This window comes from Mesocricetus auratus, unplaced genomic scaffold (assembly GCF_017639785.1).
Source record: "Mesocricetus auratus isolate SY011 unplaced genomic scaffold, BCM_Maur_2.0 Super-Scaffold_100010, whole genome shotgun sequence".
In the NCBI taxonomy this organism is placed as follows: domain Eukaryota; kingdom Metazoa; phylum Chordata; class Mammalia; order Rodentia; family Cricetidae; genus Mesocricetus; species Mesocricetus auratus.
In genome coordinates, this window is record NW_024429194.1 from 41469274 (window position 1) to 41491737 (window position 22464).

General features: G+C 40.4%; 1 protein-coding gene across 5 annotated transcripts in view; it reads right to left on the minus strand.

Annotated features, from left to right (window-relative positions):
- The window catches only part of Unc80 (unc-80 homolog, NALCN channel complex subunit), a 174854-nt gene extending 159897 nt beyond the window's left edge, over window positions 1–14957 (minus strand). For all 5 annotated transcript variants that reach the window (XM_040753403.1, XM_040753401.1, XM_040753400.1 and 2 more), the window contains exons 1-5: window positions 14773–14957; window positions 13825–13873; window positions 11020–11176; window positions 9671–9972; window positions 882–1005 (exon numbers count right to left, since the gene is read on the minus strand). In XM_040753403.1, the coding sequence (XP_040609337.1) occupies window positions 882–1005; window positions 9671–9972; window positions 11020–11176; window positions 13825–13873; window positions 14773–14864 (724 nt within the window). In that variant the 5' untranslated portion in view covers window positions 14865–14957. The remainder of the gene's footprint in view (window positions 1–881; window positions 1006–9670; window positions 9973–11019; window positions 11177–13824; window positions 13874–14772) is intronic.
- Between the last annotated feature and the right edge of the window lie 7507 nt (window positions 14958–22464).

A 22464-nucleotide genomic window follows, 5' to 3' on the forward strand; every position in this document is an offset into this window, starting at 1 on the left:
GCCCCTCTGTATACATAATCTTCTACTGTCTGTCTCCAAAGCCTACAAATTAAGGAAACCATCTCCACAGATGTATATACGTATGAATATAGCATGTGTGTTTTTATAGATTTCCTATGTAATTTACTTATTATTGACACTTAAAGTAGGACTGAGAATAGAAGAATGGAATTTATTAAGCATTTACTCCCAAAGAAGTACTTTTCATTTTCTCATTTACATTCATTAAGAAGCCAGGTAAGGAGCCATAGTACCTCTATTTTACATTAATAGAAATACTCATTCTGAAGTCAAGCTGCATAATTAAGTTGCATACATGGAGATGTACTTAGAGTTAAGTATAAGCGTATTATACACTCACAAATTTGTCATGTTAGGCTTCTTCTACAATTCAGTTCAACCATGGACTAGATCCATACACAATTCCAGTTTCTCAAGCAGAATACTTTAATAGCAATAAATCACTATGAAGAGTTCTCTAAGGACCGTCTACTTAATCTATCATAAACACAATTCAATAATAACTATAATAACAACTACCTCTTACTATATTACAGGCATTCTTCTATCTATATATATATGTATGTATGTATGCATACATGTATGTATGTATATGTAATTTATTCTTCACAACAATTCCATGAGCTCCATTAATATTTTAATTCTGATTTCCCCAGATGAGGAAACAAAAGCACAATATAGTTATATGACTTACCCAAAGTCACATGACCAAAACATGTGTCCCATGTGAATATGCCTCCTTCCTAGGCCACCAAGATAACGTTCCAGAGAGATTTGCTTTTTATTATCCTCTTAAAGGAAAACCATCCTACCACAATGCCTACTGTGAGGGAAACTGCCTGGGTACCAGAGGCACGAACCTGTTATGATGCTCCTGATGGGTTTCACCAGCGCAGTAAAGCCAGACACTTCTGGCTGTCTGTGCTCCCACATAGGCTGCCATATAACCAGCCCACTGGCCAGTCGGAAGGTGAGGTCAGATTCCTGGGGACAGAGAAGATGTGCGTTCTGTAGTAGGTTTGTATCAGGGAACTCGTCATCTTCCACAGGCCATTTTTAGAGGGACTTGCTCTACCAAACACTCTGATGAGTGTGTCTAGGCAAGCGAATGATCCTGTTAATGCTACGAACAGGATGGAAATTACAGTGACCTGCTTTATGGAAAATGAGATTAATCAAATGTAGCTTTGGGAAAAGCTTGGAATACATAAATCATTGTTTTGTTTGAAGTGAAGGAGATCTGTTTATTTCCATAGTCTTGGCAAATCTCTTTAGGCTTGGTTAAAGTGTCATTCTTCTTAATTATGTAACCGCCCTTATTTTTCCCTCAGAAGACAATATCCCTCAGAGCCTGGCTACTCTGACTCCTAGTCTCCAAAGCATCTCGCTTTATTTTATGGAACTGGGTAAATATATTCTGAGTCTTTATACTGGGTGATTTCATAACGTTTTCTTAACAATCCTACTTCTTCAAGGCAAAGGTTAGTTGAAGAATTTCCCTTTCCTGCAGCTCCCAGAATTACCACAGCACTTAACACAGATGGGGAATTGTGTGCAAAAAGATAGATAATAAATATTTGTTCAATTTGGCTGGTCTTACAACCCATGCCTGTACAGTTTATTTGCAATTAAAAGCTCCTTCAAGAAACACATTCTGAGTCATTGTTGCATCATATTGACAGGCTTAAGTATTTGAAAATGCACCTCATAATATAGAGTGTAAACATGTCATGAGATCACATCTTAAATATCTCATCTCATCAAAAAAGTGAGCGTGAAATGAGGGAATATGAACACCGATTAGTGAACATATCTGAGACTCAGGGATTCACCTGGGACAGTATTTTACTACTCTAACTTGTGTTATTGCAACTATTTTGGGAAGTATTAACGCACAGAGGAGATTCAGGTCTCATCTTGTTCTAGTACTCAGACTCATTAAGTTAGAAACCTGAGATTTTTCTAAAGTTCCCCAAGCACCCTCTTATGTAGCCATAGCTGAAAACCACAGAACTATAAGATACCAGTGAAGAGGGACTGGACAGCTAGAAGAAGAAAAGTGATTCAACAAATGATGAATCAAGTTCCCTAAATGATAAGAAACCATCAGTTAAAGAGTGTTGGAAAGACTTCTGGATGAAGGGTTGGATAGATGGCTGGGTGGTTAAAAGCACCTGCTGCTCTTACAGAGGACAGGAGTTCACAGCCAGCCTGAAAAACCAGTTCCAGGGGATGTGACACCCTTTCTTGGCTGCTAAGCACAATCTATATGGTGCACCTACATACACTCGGTTGCAGACACATAAATAAATCCCTTTTAAAATCCCCAGATAAATTCACATTGTTAGAGGCATGGGGTCTATATTTGATTTCTGTTGTGTTATGTAACAGTTAATCTGACTAAAAGTAACCTAGGAGAGGAAGATGTCATTTGTCCATTCCTGAGGGAGAGTCAAGGAAGGAAGAGGAAGTATCTAGTCAAATCACTTCTACAATCAAGAACAAAGAAAATAAACACACTCTTGCTTGCTTTCTTCCTCCTGTTGTACATAGTTCGGGATGCCCTCCCTGGAGAATGGTATTACCCACCATAGCCTGGGACTTCTTCCATCATTGAACCATCAAAACAATCCCCCCAAGGCATGCCCATAAGCCAACTTGATCCAGACACTTCCCCAGTTGAGTCTCTTTTTTTCCTTAGGTGCCTTTAGATTGTAGAAAGTTGATTTTAAAACTAACCCACACACTTGCTCTTCCACAAAGCTAAAGACTGGGTTGAGGTCTGTTGCACAACCGATTCCTTTGAAATGAACCATTTCATCTAGGAGGAAAGGGGATACTCACAAGATTCTGGAGGTGAACAAGACGTATGCCTTGGGAGAGTGAAAAACTGCAAGATACTCAAGTCTCCTCTCCACCTTGATAAAAGCAGTAAACAGCAACTGGAGGAGGAGAATCTAACCCAGAGCTACTGAGAGGTTTCTCAGACCTGTCCATCTGTAGGCAAGCTGAGCAAAGACAGCCAGGCGTGCAACCTTCCTGAGTCATCACCCATGTTGGTGATGAAACTGCTTTGGAGTTTCCCTGTTCCTCTAAGTAGCCCCTCATCCACACTTCTGCTGGTAACCCCAATAAAATCTCATTGATTCACCAAGCTGGACTTTGGTCTTCTCTGGTGCCCTTCTGGGGTGAGCAGACTTGTGCGCTGCGTCTCAGGGGGGAAAAACAAAACTCTCACACAAAAGAATCCTGGATCCATTAGCAAGAGAACTGCACACATGCCCACACAGGAAAAGCCTCTTGGGTTCTCCATAGAATGACAATAGCTTACGAAGTACTTGCTGAAACCCATTCCAAATGTAATTTCAAGTATTTGTACATTATGTGCTTTAAACTTGGTGCTATTCTAGGTTCTTGTATGTATCAGGGAATACAGTATATAGAAGCCCTTGCTCATAGTGCACAGAAATAAAGTGGGTAGAGGGATAAAGCAGGCAAAGTGCTGGCTTCCTGCAGTCCAGGGAGAGCAGGAGAGATGACTACTGAGTAAAGACCTAAGTGACATGGCTGAGTTTCCACATTGGTGTCACAGGTATTCCATAGGAGACATCAGTGGTGCAAAGTTCCTAAGTTTGACTAGTGGTCAAGAACCAAATGATGAACTATATATATAAAGAATAAAGATAATAAAAAAAACCACAACCAGCAAAGTTATATTGTGTGAGAAAATTGCCTGATAGGACACAGACTTCAGCAGGACCTGGAAAGAAAGGAGACACTGGAAGGTTTTGAGGAGGATATATGCTTAATAAGTTAAATCAAGTCACTGAAAATAGTTTGAGAAAGGGCAAATTTGAAAAAAGGGACAATCTGCCAGGAAGTGACTTAACATGAAAGCTGATTAGATTGTAATGCTAGCAGAGAACAAAATTACAATTCTGGATGCATTTTGGAGATACAGTTACAGAATTTGCTAATTGATTGGTAATGAAGTATGAGGATGGAAGGAGTCTGGGATCTTGGTCTCTGCCATTGATACAGATGAACAGAATGAGATAAAACAGTGATGGGGGAAGTCATTCTGTATATTTGTCTGTCTTATTGGTTGATGAATAAAGCACTGTTGGCCAATAGGGAAGCAAGATAGGTGGGACTAGGAGTCGAGGAGGATTCTGGGAAACAGGGGCACAGTCAGTCACCATGTAGGACATGAGAGAAGTAAGGGGTCTGAACCTTTTCTCTGGTAAGAGGAGACCACGTGGAAATACTCAGATTAGCAGTTATGGGTTAATAATTAAGTCAGAGCTAGCCATTAAGAAACCATAATTAATATAGTGTCTTGTGTGTTCTTTGGGGGCTGAGACAGTGGCGGGACCCAGGCAGCTGGCAGGAAAAAGTATGCATTACAGAACAGGTGGTGGGATTTTGAAAGCATGGCCTGATAAGGCTGAGATACCACTTGACATTAAGCAGTAGATAATTAAGAGGGCAGCTAGAAAGGTCTGGAGGGTACTATCCCTTAAAATGCATGGCAGACATGGTACCTGGCATGCAGAGAATCACCATTAAATGAACTCTTCTGGATTTATCTTCATAAATGCCAGGAGCCAAACCTTAGTTGACTTGGTTTCTATGATTTCTCAGTTACAATTTCAACCCTTTTAATTTCCATGTTTCTCATGTATAATCTCAACATAAACAAAACACTAGTGGGAGCTACCCATGATGACACACAACTGCAGTGCAGCCAGGTCAAGAGGTGGAGGCAGGAGAATCAGAAGTTCAAGGTCACGCTTGTACCTAGAAATTAAGGCCAGTTTAGACTACATCATGAGTCTGAAAACCCCCCAAATAATGACAGTAACAATAATAATAATGAGGAGGAGGAGGAGGAGGAGGAGAAGGAGGAGGTGGAGGGAAAGAAGATGAGGGGGAGGAGACAGGAGGGAAGAGGAAGCATCTTAAAAATTCCAGTTGAAATGGCATCAGGAACGTCTCAACTCTTTTACTAAAATCCTGGTCTTTAACATCCAGTGTATCAGTGTGGCACTCGCCATCATTTTGTTGTTGTTGCTGTATTTGTTACATCTCCAACTAAATAAAAGGGGAACTTCCTGAAGACAAGCGAGACGTTCCTCTGAGGCCTCCCTCTTGACCATCAGTGTGTCCTCACTGTCTAAACAGATGTATTTCTACTTTCTCCAGATACCAGCATCTCAATTCAGTCACTCTTCATTTTTTAACACCTACCATACCTATGGCTTCCTCCTATGTTACTGTGTTATTTTCAAAGTATTCTTAAGTTTTCAGGTTGCATAGGCCCTGCTACCCTAATTATTCTCCTTCAGTGAGGCTCTATGTGTGCTATGCACACATACAACCAGAAACTCGGTTCCTGGAGAACACTTTTTAAAAATCATTTAAATAGTTGAGGAGGAAGAAAAAGATTCCAGAGAAAAAAGCAGATGTAAACAGGAGATGAATCTGTTTCTCCACCTTTTGGGTGCTTTTATCTATTCCATGGAAGTCTCATTCCTATGATAGTGTTGAGAAATTGCATTAACTGGTCACTGAGCAGATTTCACTGAGCAACTAGCATTTAAGTAAAATTGTATACTTCACACATGGATTTTGTTTAAGTCCATTTGCAGCCTTGCATTTTGCTTTATTCCCTGCTGTTTCTCTAAGACATTAAATAGTGCTTCATCGATTGTAGGCACCCAAGAAATATTTCTTCAAAAGATAAGTGCCAATCTGAGACTTTGTACTTTAATAAACGCATTTTGTTTCCACCGATTAAATTGAGTATAAAATTAATGATATATTTGGCAGAATAATCTGATTAATGATTTAGGTGAAATACTTGAATGAAGTATAAATTGAAAGCATAGAAAATAAACAATGAACATGTCTTTTAAAAGAGTGAGTAACTTAGATGACTGCTATTTTGTGAATTAATTCATTCAATAAATATTATCTTCTAAACAAAGATACTGTGTTTGTTTGCACAGATGCAACCATAATTTCTACCTTCCCACCATTCACAAACTAGTAAGAAAAAGACTTAGAAAAAGATTACAATAAACAAGTTCATTACTACAACGTGTCCCTACAATATTATTGAGATAGAAATGAGCAAGTATAAGTTTTGAGTAAAATCCTAAAGGAAGAAGCATAGACACTGTGACCCTAATCCTAACATTCCAGGCAACAGGACCTTCAACAGAAAAGCCCTGAAAAAATAAACGGCTAAACATCTACAGCTCATAAAGCGGTATACACACCACAGGATACAAGACCTAGGACTTTGACACCCACTGTAAACACAAGCAAATAATTTTAAGTATGTTTAACACAGTCAGATCTACACTTTGGTGTTAACAATGGACTTTATGACACAAACCAGAAAACCAAATCCAGCTAGAAAGTAAGAGGCTCAAGTAACAGATGCTAAAGGCTTAGGTCAGGTTAAGGCAGTCAACAGGCATGGCGAAGATGTGATAAATTTGAGAAATATTTGCAAGGGAAAGTGGGTGGTAATAAGTGATTCCTGGGATATATGGGAGCGGGGGAAAGAGCAAAACTAACTCACATTTGTATTAATGGCATGAAATACAGACCATAGGGCCAATCCAGAGAAAACAAAAATGCCCATGGTTTCTCTACTTGAATCACTAACTTGAAATTCATCTTGAGGCAGGAAGGGGTCAGGCTTGAAGAGGCAGAATTAGGAGACTGAAGCTTATGGGCCACATATGCCTCATGTTGCTGGGAGGGGATGTTCAAGGATGGCTGTAGCTAGGGGTGGAAGAAAAACAGCAGCAACCGGTGCCATATGGACAATAGAATCTTGCAATAGCAAGGCATGGTGTCAGTTTCACATATGGCTGAGGTATAAAGAAATGAAGACTGCAAAACAAGATGAAGTCCAACTTTAGCTATTTAGGACCAGACTGGTAATCACTCCAACACAGAAGCCTGGGATAATATAGAAGGGAATCTTATGGAATTGGGCTGTGATTTTGTTCAGCTCTTAACTGCTTGGATACTCAGCTTTGAACTTCACCTTGATATCTGGAAAAAATGGAAACAAGGATACAAACATTCCAGTGGGTGGGTGGAAAATATCAAGGAACGCAAGAGAAAGTTGTCAGACATGGAACGGAAGCAAGCACAGATGCTGACTGAATGGGCGGGGAGAGAATGAAAGCCTGGCCTTGTGCCTTGACTAAACCTTGGTGTCCCTGTCATCCTATGTGAGGGAACCCATGTCTGTGAAAGGGCTGAGAGGGGACTTGATGCCAGGTGGGCATCCCACTACGTCAGAAGACTATAGCTTTGTAGAAGAAACCCTGAGATGACTGTGTGTGTTCTCTAGCAACATGCAGATCTCTCAGATGTGGAGGGAAGACACAGCCTTTCATCTTGATTTGAGTTTGAAGGGCAAAGGGTAGGAATAGTACTGATAAGAGACAGAAAGGTCAGGAGAGGAAAATAGACCTTAAGACAGTCCTATAACTAGGAGGCAAGTGAAAAGTCTTGGGTACTGTTCTCAGTCAAGTCCAATTCTCTACCACTAATAGAACTGGGGACATTTGGTGACCTCCGGAGTTATTTGTGGATGTCACAACTTGGGGAGGAGAGAATGTGACTGACACCTAGCAGGTAGATGATAAAAATAGCATTAAGTACTCAACAATTTGTGGGGTAGTATCTAACAAATGCCAACAGTGTCGAAGCCAAGAAATACTAATCTGCTAAGAATACTAGTAGCAATAAAATATTGACACTCAAATAAAATGTCTTTTTAATGTCTTTCTATGTTTTAGGTTGAATACTATAACCACTTTAATCCAACTTATACTTGATAAAACTTAAGCTTAAAAATGAATTACTCAGCGTTATATAGGAGCCATTTCCAGGCAATGAAGTCAAAATGTAATGTCATTGGTTTTCAAGACTTGAACTCTCAGTCATGTTTTCCAAATAACATTATAGCTATTCTGGGATCACCTAGTTTTCTAATTAAGATGTTATTTGTTGGCACATGGATATATCTCTATGGGCTGTTTTTAGGGAACCATTTCCCTTGTCCTCTTCATGTTTAAGGACTATGTATCCACATACAATGGCTGTTTAAGGATCTGCTCCTGATAATATCTTGGGTTTTCTCAGTAAGTCACTAAACAAACACTTACTGAGAGCCATGAACTTATCTGTACACTAGAAATATAATTGTGATATAGGAAAATAGCATCCCTTCATTTAAAACCTCTGTTCACAGGAGACTAATGGGTATTAAAGATGTTCTCAAACATTTACAACAATCCCTGGTATTTACAGTTGCTAAGGAAAAACACAGGATAAAATACTAGTGGTGAAAAGCAGTGAAAGAACTGTCCTATGTGTTGACATTTGACAATGCCTAAATGACAAGAAATACATGGCCACATGAGAATGTGAAGGTAGAAGTCAGGAGTAAACGTTTCAAGAAAACAAGAAAAATCTTTCAAAGACTTGAATATAAGAATGGTTTTATGGAGTTTGGAGATGAGTCTGCAGTAACAATGGTTAATGGACATGAAGAGAAATTAGGCTGAAGAGGTGAGTAGGGGCCAGGACCTACAGGTCCCATAAGCAAATGAATTGTCTCAGTTCAACAAATGCTTTCCCTTTAGAGACTCTCATAAAAGACTTTTAGTAGTTGAAAGCTAAAGATTTTAAAACAATTTGATCAAACAGCATTACAAATCAGTGTGTTTAATGAATAATATGCCTTTTTAAAAAGAAAACTGAAGTTGATACTAGTCCCCTCCTTTGTAGTAATTGTTAATGTTCCCATCCACCTTGGTATATTCATTGCTGCCTGGAATATCTATTCATTCATTAGGTTTATAATACTGAAGAACAGCTAAACACATGAATAGCTTCTTATCACTTAACCTTGGTACTGAAATGGCATATGATATGCACAACCTCACATGTGTTACAGTGTTGAAGGTATCTATTACTTTATGCAAATAAGATGATATAACTAGACTCATACATCTAGAAAGTTAACATACTCACTATGATATACAACCCTGTGTTGTTCATTTTATGCATGTAAAATATTTTAAGCTTCTGTTCCAGATTCCGTATTTATAATACAGGTGTTTGCAAAGGGCTATAGAAATAGAAAGATGGTTGCAACTATATGTACATAGAGAAGGTCCAAGAAAACATTCATGGAATTGATGGCATTGAAGTTGAATTTGCAAGAGCCATAATAAGGAGAAAGTTCGGAAAGGTATGCAGAGCAAACACCAAGGACATTTTCATGTAATGGTTCCTATAACTCCAAAATGGATCCTGAGGTGATAAGTGGAAGCTAATAGCTACTAAATCAAGAAAAGAATTTAAGCTGTAGATCATATTTGAATGCATATAACACATTTAATGTAAGCACCCTGGAGATTTTTGAGTAGATAAAGACATGTGGAGGCTTGGCCCTTTTAAGTAAAATTCAGTGTTTAAGGCAGAGCTAAAAGTTTCCAAGCTGTTGGAAGGTCTTGCAAAGACATGGGCAAAGAAACATGGAAGCATTCTTTGAAGGCTACTCTCATGCATTTCTATCATATCCCATACTTAGCCTAGGCTTTCTACTTACCTTTATCCTGTGCACAAGAGGAGCAAACAGGAACACAAAGAGTTCCACGGTAGCCATGGAGTTCTGGAAGATCTTCCTTCTGTTGTTTTCTTCCTCATCATTGGAGCTACTTCGGCAAGGCTGCCCTGGAGAACCCTGGTTTTCAATCTGGTGGATGAAAGCACTGCTGCCGCCACCCCAGCTGGGGCCTCGGTCTGTACCCCCAAACTGATCACTGTTGCAGTCCTGTGGGGCCTCTAGAAGCATCCAGTGCAGGGTATGAAGAAGTTTTGTCTCAGCAACACCCAGCTTATCCTGGTGGCCTGCATGGGACAACCACACAGCCAAGTGAAGATAAATTCTGTGGCCAGAATAATGGATGTGACCCCTTGGTCTGGAAGAAGATCTCATCTTTTCTCTGTAACTTCATTTCCCAGGAGACACTAGTATCCCTCCAAACTTCATGAAACCACCATTTATAAGGCTCATTGCTACTTGAGGTTCTTTCTTACTGACTAGGAGTTCTACAGAACAGAATGTTGCCATATTTCATCACTCAGATTCCTAAATATTTTCCCAAACAGGCCTGTCTTACCACGAAGAAAAGCATAGACAATAAAGACAAAAAAGCATTCTATTTTAGACCTGACTTGGAAAGGTCCCTGTAACATCAAAGTAGAGACACAAACAAAGGGAGAGAATGAGATGAAAGGTGGGTATTCTAACATAGGAGAAATGTCTAGGGCCTATTACTGGAAGAGGAAAGCAATTTGCAGGATAATCATTATGTGTCTGTCTATCATCTATCCATCTAATACAATAAAACTGAAGAAATACATTAGGACAGTGGTTCTCAACCTATAGGTTGAGACCCAACCCTCTTGGCAAACCCATTTCCCAAGGTACTTATATGATAATTCATAAAATTATCAAAATTACAGTTATGAAGTATCAATGTGGATAGTTTTATGGTTGCGGGTCCCCACAACACGAGAAACTGTAGCAAGGGGTTGCATTGGGAAGGTTGAGAACCACTGCCTTAGGAGAACATGCCAAGTTCTGAACATAGTTGCATTAGGAATTGGAAGGATAAATGGTAGATGGCGGGCTGTGTCAGAATCTTTAGCACACTTGATGTTATTTTTAATGTTTAAGTGGAGAGTGCATTCATATATACAAAGTTAAGAACAAGGAAGCCTGTTGCCTTTTGTAAAGTGGCAATGACAATGGTATGGATAGGAAGGAAATTCTATGATAATTACATAAGATAGTGTATGCAAACTGCATGGGATGGTGGAACTACTTAACACATGTCCTTGTACATACCGAACATGAAGAACAATTTAATTCAACAATACGGTAGCACCCACCTAGTTTGTTCCGGTTTGACAGCAGAGTTGCAGTGCAGTGAAGAACATGAGGGAGGGCGGCCTGCACCAGCTCCCACCGGGAAATGCTCTGGATGGCTTCAGAGAGAGCCGGGGAGAGGCCATGTAGTTTGTTTTCTACCAACACTCGCTCAAAGGACTGCAGATTTCATTTAGGAAGCATACAAAACAAAAGAATTGGAGACAATTAAAAGTTAATGTTAAAACATTTTATATCCTAAAATATAACCACAGAGCTCAGTTTGCAGTGCTTTTTCTTTTTTTTTTTTTTGTTTTGTTTGGTTGGTTTTGGTTTTTGGTTTTGGGAGGGAGGGCTCCTATTCTAGTCAAGTGTACACTGTCCTGCAGTCATTCAGCCATAGGTTATTGTTAACTGTCAGTTTGTAGGCTTTGGACACAAAGTATATCGTTTATGGTCTAAAATGATCTGTTGTTTGTTTGCTTGTTTGTTTTGTTTTTTTCCCCACACAGGGTTTCTCTGTGTAGCCTTTGCTGCCCTGGAACTTGTTCTTTAGACCAGGCTGGCATCATACTCACAGAAATTCAACTGCCTCTGCCTCCCAATTGCTGGGATTAAAGGTATGCACTACCACTACCTGGCATGTGATCTCTATTTTTATTTCTGTTAAAATAATTTTCTTCAAATAGCAACCTATTTGTTGTCAAGATATTATATTATACTTATAATATTTTATAAAAATGTTGTTGAGTATCCAAAGTGGCTAGCACGGTTCTAGACCAAAATGAGATGTGCTTCATGAAAGCATTTTCAGATAGGGAACTTACGTCAGTGTGCTCAACAGATGTTAGCTGAAATACAAAGTTATTTCAAGAAATGTGATTTGGAACCACCGACTCATTTAATCTTCAATGGTACAAAAAAGTAAGTACTTAACTAAACCAGAAAGGGAGAGGAGGGGAACAACAGTCAAATAAGTCATTTTTGCCTTCTGTTTTATTAAATTTCCTATCACTGTCAAATAGGTGTTCAAAGAGTAAAGAAAACTACAGAAAACAAGTTTGACCTACACAAGTTTTCCTTTTTTTGTTTTCTTTGTTAAGGGTGGAGAATGTCTGTACAAGACACCAACCAGCTATAAGAACAAAGCCAATATAAATTTAACTTATATGAACATGATTCATGTTTAAGTGCTCTAAATGGTCAATATATTTGTGAAACTGCCTTGTAGAGGGCTGTAACATAAGCCTTGCATGTTCTAGCTGAATTGTAACTATTATAGTATTTGGGGAAAGTGATTTTTATTACAGGAATCATCTAATAAGAACTATTTTCTTTCTAACTCAAAATGAAAGGTACATAGCTATGTCAAAGAGGATGAATTACCCACTCTCATCATCTCAAAGAACTGAGTAGTTAACGCTATTTCTTCTTCAGTGCTGCTAATGTAACCTTTAACAACTTTTGAAACTCTGAAGCTGTGTCCTATATCGATGTTGATTTACCTCATTCCCCACTTGCCTACTTTTACTTGCCAAAAACCTGACTACTTGATATTATGTGAGTACTTTAGAAACATCAGACATATCCTTACCAAGAACAGAGAATAGTCGCGGTTATTTTAAGCTAAAGTGTCAGCATGATGTAAGGAAGGGCTTGAAGATTTAAAGTGTCAAGTTGCTGTAATATTCAGATACAGGAAATTACACTAATACTGACAAGGAAGGCAAGTTTGAAAGTATCTTTGTGATAATCCAATAAAGCCAATGTCTTCATGTGTATGTGCCTGTGTGCGTGTGTGTGCACGCGCACGCGTGTGCGTGTGTGTAAACATGTGTTCAACTCTCGAGTTGATTTGCGCCATAATTTGTGGATCTAACACTGCAGAAGTCCTTCGTGGAAGATCATTTATTCAGTCATTTAAATATGTTTGGCAGCATGGGAATGTACAGCCTTCTACTTTCCCACTGTACCATACATAATCTAAATCCATTTGTGGAGCTGCTAAGATCCATTTCACTTTTGCTTATGATTTCATGTCTTAGTTTCTCAGTTTGCAAACTGTGTCTGATAAGGCTATGGGATTCCTTTAGATCCTCGGGACAAGTTCAGCTTCATTCTATATAAACATTAATAGCATTACGTTCATGAAGGGTTCACTTTCAGACCTGCAGAATGTGTACAAGACGTAAGAAGTACTGAATTGTTTAAGTTATTTAAGTATTTCACAGTCATTCATTGTATGACTAACCAGCCCACAACTGTGTCTGTTTTATTGATTAATGATTTGACTTTTCAATCTTCTCTAAAAGGCTCCCCTGGGCCTAGTTGTACACTCTGCCTTTTCTTCTACATTCTCCTCAATCCCGCCTACTCCTCTAGCTTATTTCCACTTGATGCAGGTCCTTTGTAGTTCCTTCTACTCCCCTCTCAAGATGGGATTCCTTCCTTCATTCCTTGTGTCTGCCCAAGCATCACATTAGTAATTAAGCTATATCCACCAACTGCCTATACAATGAAACTCCTACCATAGTTTTTCTAATATGCGTTGTTAATTTTCTCCATAGTGATTATCACCATCTATCTTATTATGTATTTTATGTATGTATTCTTCTATGGCCTTTCTGCCTCATGCTAGAATGCAAACACTGTGTTTTGTTTATGTCTTTACTCTATCCCAACAGTATAACTGTGCCTGGTACATGATAAATGCTCACTAATATTTGTCAATTGAATTAGCTTGTGGAGTTAATATGATTCCGTCTTTCCTTGGGTTAAATCATCACACAGAATATGGAAATAATCATTAAATGATAAGAATCACATACCACACAAGAGGCTTCATATTGCTTCCCCAGCTTAGGCCTCAAAAATGCACTGAAAAATTAGTAAAGGTTTTCATTATAAACATGAGCAAAACTATTTTAGAGCATCTTTATATTGTATTTTCAATAAATAGGGCATGGCATTAGGAAACTCAAATTTCATGTTTCCTTATAGCTTGTTAATGAGCAGCTGTTGGCCAGCCGACGACATTTGCTTTTGCACATTAACTACATACATGAAAAAGACGTAGCTCTTTGCAGTTTTCCATACCACTCTTATTTTGAATCGGATTCTAAATGGTCAGTGATTAGAAGTGGTGCATTCCCGGTGCGTGCAGTTATCTTAAAAACTGAAAAATGAGCACAGATATGGGTCATGATTCCCAGCACTATTTTCATATGTACTGGATCTCTAAGATAAAAAGAAAGCCCTTTACTGTTTGTGGCATGGGTGTCAAGCCCAGCCAGGTGAGATAAATCTATCAAACATCACTCCGCTCCGGGGCTTTGATCATGAAGACAACACTGACTGAATCCAAGCAAATATGGTTAACAAGTGGGCACAGCAGATCTGTCAAACATGCTAGAAAACAACAGGTCACCAGGCAGGGATTACAGCAAGAGATGGAGGGGGAGCTGGAGGAGAGCGGAACCAGTCTCAATTACCTTCCTAGCTCCCCGCCCCCTCTGCCCAGGGCTCTCTGTCCTCCCACCCCCTTGGTAATGTATATATTTATTCGAAAACTGCCAGTCTGCTTGTTGTCAAACTTCAGTGAGATTTCTTTTTTCTTTTCTTTTTTTTAATGCGTGCTTTTAAGTGGGTGCAAGAGGGCTCGCTTTCCACCCCAGAGACGTTGCTAGCTGCAGGCTGCGGCGCGGCCTCGGTGACAGAGTGGTTGCGGTGGCGACGACCCGACGACCCCCGAGCGCCCCCAGCCCGGCGCCCCTCACCTGGTTTGCCGCCACAGGAAGGTCTGGATGGGCAGCGGGATGCCGCGGCCGCCGTCCTGCTCCTGGCCCTCGGAGCTCTTCCTCTTCACCATGATGGTGGCTCCCGGGAGTCCTACCGCAGAACCCAGCGCGGGCTCCTCGCCGGCCGCCGCCGCCGCCTCCTCCTCGTCGCGCTGCTCCCCCCAGTTCTCATCCCCTCCTTCCCCGAGGCAGAGGCGGCTCTCCTCGCCGCCGGCCCCCGGCGCTCGCCCCTTCCCCCAGCCCTCCCCGCGCGCGGAACATGGCTGATGGAGGAGGGGAGGGCCGGAGGAGCGGCGCGGCGCGGAGGGGGGCGCTCGGAGCAGCCGGCCGGCCCGCCGCCCCCGCGCCCTGCTTTCAGCACCTCCCACTGTGGACAGCGGCCCGCGCCGGGCGGCCCAGCCGCGGAGCAGAGCCGGGGGCCGGGGCTGTAGCTGCGGGGTGGCCGCGGGAGTCCACGCTCCGCATGGCACGGGCACGCCGGTCCCCCGCGCGGCCTCTTCGGCACCCAGGGTTCTGCTTGCTCCTCTCGGAGGGCACCCCAAGAGTGTCTCCTGTCCTGCTCCCCAACCTCTGCGTCCGAAGGACTGTCGACCTCTGGGGAGGAGGAGCTTTGGAGAGCCGCAGAGCAGTCGCTAACTCTGGCATCATTGGCACCTCTTGCAAAGAGGTCAGCAGTCCATGTCGGGTTTAGCAGGAAGAATGCGGGGGGGGGATGACTAGAAAATGAAATCAGGGCAGGAGGCAGGTGTGACAAGTGAGAGGAAACGGAGAAGTTTTCCTGTGTGAGAATTGGTTTACACCGAGTAAGGAGAAGTCAGCCTGGCTTGATTTACCAAAACAGGGGTGGAACAAGCTAATCAGTGTGGGTTTCATCTAGTTGCAAGTTGAGAGGCAACATATGAATCACGTGGAGAAGCATGGTTTATTACAGGCCGTTAAATCCAATTTGGTGGTCTTGTTCACTCCAGTGATAGCTGCCATTTTTCTTCTGTGTATCGAACGCCTACATAATTTACAGCTATGTTCCTTTAACAAGTATTACCTAACACTGAGACAAGTCGGGGTGAGGTGGGGTGGGGTGACACAAGCTGACTACACAGCCAATGTTGTAGATGTATCTACCTGGCAATGACTAAAACAAACCAAAACAAAAGCAAACCGAAAAAAGTAGCCATACCCCTGAGATACGATTATACTACTTGAAATGACAAGTCAGATCTTAGGCCATTATTCTCTCATAATAACATGCATAGCCCATATGGAGAAAACTTTGTGATACATAGTGATCTTTAAGAGCCGAAAATAAACTTTTCATTTTCTTTCTTAAAGATATATTTGAATAAGGACCTCAAAATAAATATTTTACTTTAGTGTCTTGCTAGGGAGTTCAAGGTGCCCTGAAACTCTCAGCTATCCCCCTGCCTCATCCTTCTAAGTGCTGGGATTATAAAGATGCACACCCAAGAAAATATAGATGTTAAAATAGACTAATATAGAGACTGGATAAAAGGTATTCAATAAATATTTATTAAGTATATTCTTATAACAGAAACTGTTTTTATGTTGACTCTTGTCCACAAAAGATTCCCAGTGTTTAAGGGAAGACAGTCACGTGCAGAGAAGAGTTTTATAGCAAACATAAGCATAGGTTCAGTCATGAGCAGAAGAACAAGGAAGAAAATACAGACAGGTATCTGTTGTTGAAAAGGAAACTTACTTACAGTGAAGTAAAAGTGTCCTTTGTGTGTGGTTGATGTGAACAGAGTGAGGAGGGGAACTAGAAAAGTATTTTATTGGGCTGGGGAGATGGCTCAGCTGTTAAAGGCGAGGCTCACAACCAAAATATGTAAGAAAAGTATTTTATGACACTGAAGTTACAGGATAGACACAATAGGACTTGATGCCCACATGGGCACAGGGCAAGAGAGACAGCAGTGGCAAAGGCGTAGGGCTTTTCCCTGATGATTTGGCTCTAACCCACTGTCTGCTGGATATATACCCCACAAAGGTGAAAAGTGTGCCAAGGTCTCCAGTGATGACAAGATGTTAGTTATCTCTTATCTATGCTCACATCAGAAAACACCAGCCAGATCTTCAGGTTTTGAACAACTGAATATATGATGACTTCGTTTATAAAGAAAAAACAGGCAAGGAGGAAGATGTTTCTGTTTGTGTGTGGGGGGCGTTAATGAGTTATTCTTAATTGGAAATTCCAACGATTGCCTTCAGGAGAGAACTAGACAATTGCATATGGACTTCAGAAAAGGTAACACAGTAGAAAGACCAATTTTGTCTTGACAATAAATGAGATCTGGGTTAATGTATAGGAAATGAAAGAGGGACTTGATTTTAAAATATAGGAATCATCAACTTTAGTATATGATCAGAAATGATGCTGCCAAAAAGAGACAACACATAGACTAAAATAGTGTCCATTAGCAGAATTTAAAAGTGGCCCTAAGATTTCCATACCTGGCTGTCCATACCTAGTGTCTCCTAGAAATTCTAAGCACTGCTATGCAGAGATTTATATAGGCATTCTGGATTTAGAAGTATTGGTAGGCTCTATATCCTAGAGAAGATTCAAGCTAACAAACAAAATGAACAGATGCTGCCAAGTTCCCTTATACTCCTTTCCCCTTTAACCACAGTTTTTTCTATTATTAACATTATATATTACTGGGGTATAATCCTTATTATTTACTCACTAATATTGGTAGATTATCATTAACTAAATCCATAGTTTATAGTAGTGCTGGGTGTTTGTACAGCACAGTTATATTTGTTTTGCTCAATAATGTCACACACCCATCATTACAGTAGCACATAATACAGTTTTATTTGGTCACATTCTCCTATTCAGGCTATCCATTTTTCTTTCCTCCCCTCTTCCAACCCCTGTCAACCATTGTTCTTCTTATTGTCTGAAGAGTTTTGCTGCCCCCAAAGTATCATACAATATGTGTTTTTTCCAAACCAGCTGTTTCACAATTGTGTGTGTGTGTGTTTAAATTTTCTCCTATTTTTAGCAGCCCATTAGCTCATTTCCTTGTATTACCGAACATGATCCCATTGTGTCCATCAAAGGACTGGAGGGTCTCTGCAACCACCCAAACCAGCAGAGTGCATGAAAGATAAGAAGACAGTTTGTGCCGAGAGGTGGTGGCACATGCCTTTAATCCCAGCACTCGGGAGGCAGAGGCTGGCGGATCTCTGTGAGTTCGAGGCTGGGCTGGACCGATAGCCTCCAAAACAATACAGAGAAACCCTGTCTCAAAAAACCAAAAACAAACAAACAAACAAACAAACAAACAAACAAAAAGGATAAGAAGGCAGTTTGGTTCAGAATAACTCTGTAGCTGCAGCTGGTTCAAACTTTGAGAGTTTGACCTTGGGCAGTTTATTTTAGACATATTTAAGTACACCACGATTTAGAAAAAAGTTTCTGTGTGATAATTAACTCAATCCCATGTGCATGAAAAAGCTTAAGACATGACTAAATCAACTTTTGTAAAGTACAAGTGACATCATCCATAAAGATAGATTCTATAGATTAACTGAGGAAATGGTATCAAAATAAACAAGTTCAGGATGAGAGTATTGAGGAGGATATCACTATAGATTGACTGAGACAGATAAGATCCAGATAAGGGTCTGGGGAAGCAAGTGTGGCCTGTCCACATAGAGGTCATCAGGCTGTTAACCACATCCATTCACAGCCTTCTGGGTAGAAAACAGGTTATACATGTCTCCCTTTGAAGAGACAACCCAGTGCTTTCCTTTGAGCACAAGGACTAGTGTGCCTCCAACGGAAGGACAGACATTTCAGTTGCTTTCACTACTGACAACTGTGAATTAAATCTCTACAAATTCTTCCATATACTTTGTTTGTAGGCATGAATTCTCAATATGTTTGGTTCTAGGTTCCAAGAGCCTAATTTTGGTATTCTATAATAAAACTGATTAATATTGTGGTAGCATGTGCCCAGAATTCATTCACGAGGTAGAGGCAGGATGACTGACACAAGTTCATGTCTACTCTGTTCTACATAATGAGCCAAAAACATGATACACTGTTGAGACTTTGTCACAAAAGAAAGGGGAGAGTGAAGGAGACAAACTATCTTTTAAAGATGCTGTATGGATAGTATTTTAACATAATTTACTTATGGGTAAGGCAGTTATCAAATAAGGCAATGTCAAAGGTATTTGAAGAAAGAATAATTAATAAACAGCAGGGTCCTTCCTGCAGGTAGAGCAGGGGAAGGACCAGTCCAGCCGGCCTCTTCCTGGGGGCTGAGTGGGATGGTGAGTGTTGACGACTCAGACCCTCCCCACATTAGTTACGGGCGGGGGGGGGCACACACACTGAGTCAGGAGTTTGTCAAAGCAGGATCTTGATTTATTCCAACATGCAGGAACTTATATAGGACTGAGGTAGGGGATGGGAATCTTAGGATAGGGTAAGGTGACATGAGGAGTTAAGGGCCAATAGTATTCCACCAAGCAGGCAGGTAGCTAGGCTGGGGGCAATCTTGCATCAGATCTGGCTGAGTCAACCCCCACGTGCAGGTTACAGGTTAGAGACAGGTCGCTAAACTCAAGTCAGGCTCAGGCGCTTACACTGGGCCTTGCAGCCAAGCCTTTCTTAGGCCCAACAGTGATTGGAAACTATAAAGTAAGGCTAGCAGAAGTGAAATGAACATTAAAAGACCTATGTCTGCTATGAATGGATAGTCTTTTCCTAGAAATGAGTTTTATGGTGAGGGTACAGAAGTTTTGAAATGTATGTTGTATATCCAGGTTTACATCAGGTGTAACAATGTATTAAGATGAAAAAAAATCAACATTCAAAGACAAGAAAACAGAGTCACAGAAAGATTAGGTAACACACTCGATGTTACGAAGCATGTAGTGAAATAAAAACTGTGAGGTCGAACTTCAGAGTTCTGCTCCAACTTTCTAGCATAGTAATGAGTGTTTTATAGTTGGGGTATTTGAAGAAATGTTATGAGTCACACTCATGAGACCATCTCAAGGACAGAAAGGAATTATATAGAAGAAGAGTTAATGTCACTTTCAATACCTGAGTCAGGTAATGAGGTAATAAATCAGGTAGAGGACAGGAGAAATCTACAACCAGCACTGTCAAAGTCAGTTTTCCAAACAATATCTTACTGGGGAACCAATATTACCAATAGGGTTTATTCCTCAGATAGCCTTAAAACCATGCCCCTACTATTTCACCTTTTGGGAAGCAAAGTGTTCTCTCCAGATGTGCTATATTCCTTCACACATTACTTCTCAATTTAGGTGAGCAATGTTGAAAGAAAGTCAAGAATCAGTTCTTCTAATCAATGACAATCACCATAGTAAATGACTGAGCTATTAATATGGGAGGTATTGTACTTAATGTAGCACTTTCCCAAAGGTGGTCTCAAGTGAGGGACAGCCTTGGGTCCAAAGAGATAAGAGGTTACTGAATTTTCAGAAACATGTGAGAAGAAATGAAAGACCTATTTCAATATATATCAGCCCTGAAGCCTAGTCTCTCTAGTAGAAGAGAGTGTGTTTTGACAGTAGCCAGATGCCAAGTTGCCAGATGTGTACAAAAATAAACATTCTTGGCAGATAATCTGAGCAGTGGAGAACAGTTGGCTGAGTTTTCAGAAAAGATAGCTGCAGTAAACCCAGTTTGGAATACTTATGCAAGCATATGAGAGCTGATAATAATAACTTCAAATGTGTTCATGGAAATTCATCAGAACAGTTTGGGGTAGGAGCCCCCATTAACTCAGTGGCAATGCCTGCAAAACTGAAGGTGAAACATGGTAGCTGTATCATGTGCCTAAGTGTCAGAAATATTTGAGTAATTACAGTGATGTTGTGTCCCTGGAGTACGAGGTTTAAATCTGTTACCAAGAGGTAGAAGTAGACATATCTTACGTGTCTTGCATCCAATATTCATACTCATTTTGGCTCCTTACTACAGACTGCAGAGCTCCCCATAATCTGATTTCATTCTGTTCATCTTCTCCCACCCCCTTTACTCTATATATACTGACCCTTTCAAGATGGTGTGCTGCTGATATTTTTTGTCCTCAGCATTTTCATGTGCCAGGGTGCCAGCCTAAATACAATCTTCTTATCTAAAATTTCTTACTAACATGCCCTAAATCTTCCTTTCTATTCTGTGCTAAAAATCTTTTTATTACATTTCTCTGCTTCATATATATTTTATAGAATTCATCATTATCTGAATATATATATATATATTTATGCGGTTCCCACCTAGAAATACAAAAAAAATCTAAAAGACATCAAGAAATACATCTAATCAAAAATACTGGAAATATTTGTGAAAAATAAATTTAAATTATCTTCAGGTTTAAAAGATTAAAAAAATACCATGATCCCGGGTAGAAAAACACATGCTTCTAATGTGTCCCCAAATGAAATAGTTTTTTTTAATTAAAAAATTTTATTTTTAAATTTAAATTCAAATTAGAAACAAGGTTTCTTCACATGCCAATATCATGTCCCTCTCCCTTTCCCTCCCCTCCTCCCACCCCCTCCCACCACCCACCCAATACCCCCTCCTTTCCCCAGGGAGGGTGAGTTCTTCCATGGGGGTGTCCATAGTCTGTCAATGAAATAGTTTTCATTTAATTGAAACAGTCTGGATAACTGTTCATCATCATTTTGTCTCGGTGTAGAATATACACACACATACATATGAACATATATGTACATATATAAACAGACAGACACATACGTATGTATACTATGACATCCAAGTAGGAGGACTACTTGGTGAGGGGGACAAAAGTGAGCAAAGGGGCTTAAGAAAGGGTAGTGGGAGGCTGAATGGACACAAAATACAGCAATATGTTTATGTGAGATCATAATGAAGCCTATTTTTTTGGGCAAGCTAAAAATGTAGTACAAAAAATAAGAATATCCATTGTGTAAAGTTGCTCTGAGGATAAAATGAATTAGAATGTTTTCTACTGTTGCATAACAAATGACTAGGCCAAAATCTCAGCAGCAAAAATCAACCATTTTTACTGTGCTCAAGGACTGTGGGTCAGGAGTCTGGGATGGCTCAACATGAGAGTTCTCATTCAGAATCTCTCATTTAGTAAGATGTGGCCGGGTCTGTTGTGCTTTGAAGATGTGAATGGGCTGCATGGCTAAGACAGTATAAATGGATGGTTGTTTCTGCTGGCTGACAGCTGGGGGCTTGAACTTGCCATTAGAAGGAACATATGCACGTGTCTTTCCTAAGGGTGAGTCTCAGGTCATCAGACTTTTTACTGCTCACTTCACTCAGAGCAGGCATCACAGGAGAGGCTGGTAGAAGTCAGGGATCTTTCCCAACCTATCTTCAATGTCACATAGCAGCGTTTCACCTTCAGCCTAATGGTTTTGAGCAACATGGTTCCAGAGTAAAGAGAAAGCAATATAAACCCCAATGTTCGACAAGGAGAAGTGTCAAAAAAATTGCCAGGTACTTACATAACCACAAAACTGTCAGTTCTGTGAAATCATTAGTGTTATGTTTCTGACCTGATAGCATAGCCTTGGGCCTTTCCAACAAACTCTTCTATACCTTAGCCTTCATTGTCATTTTTGACTAAATGTTATAGTCTACAATACCTCTTGGCTGAG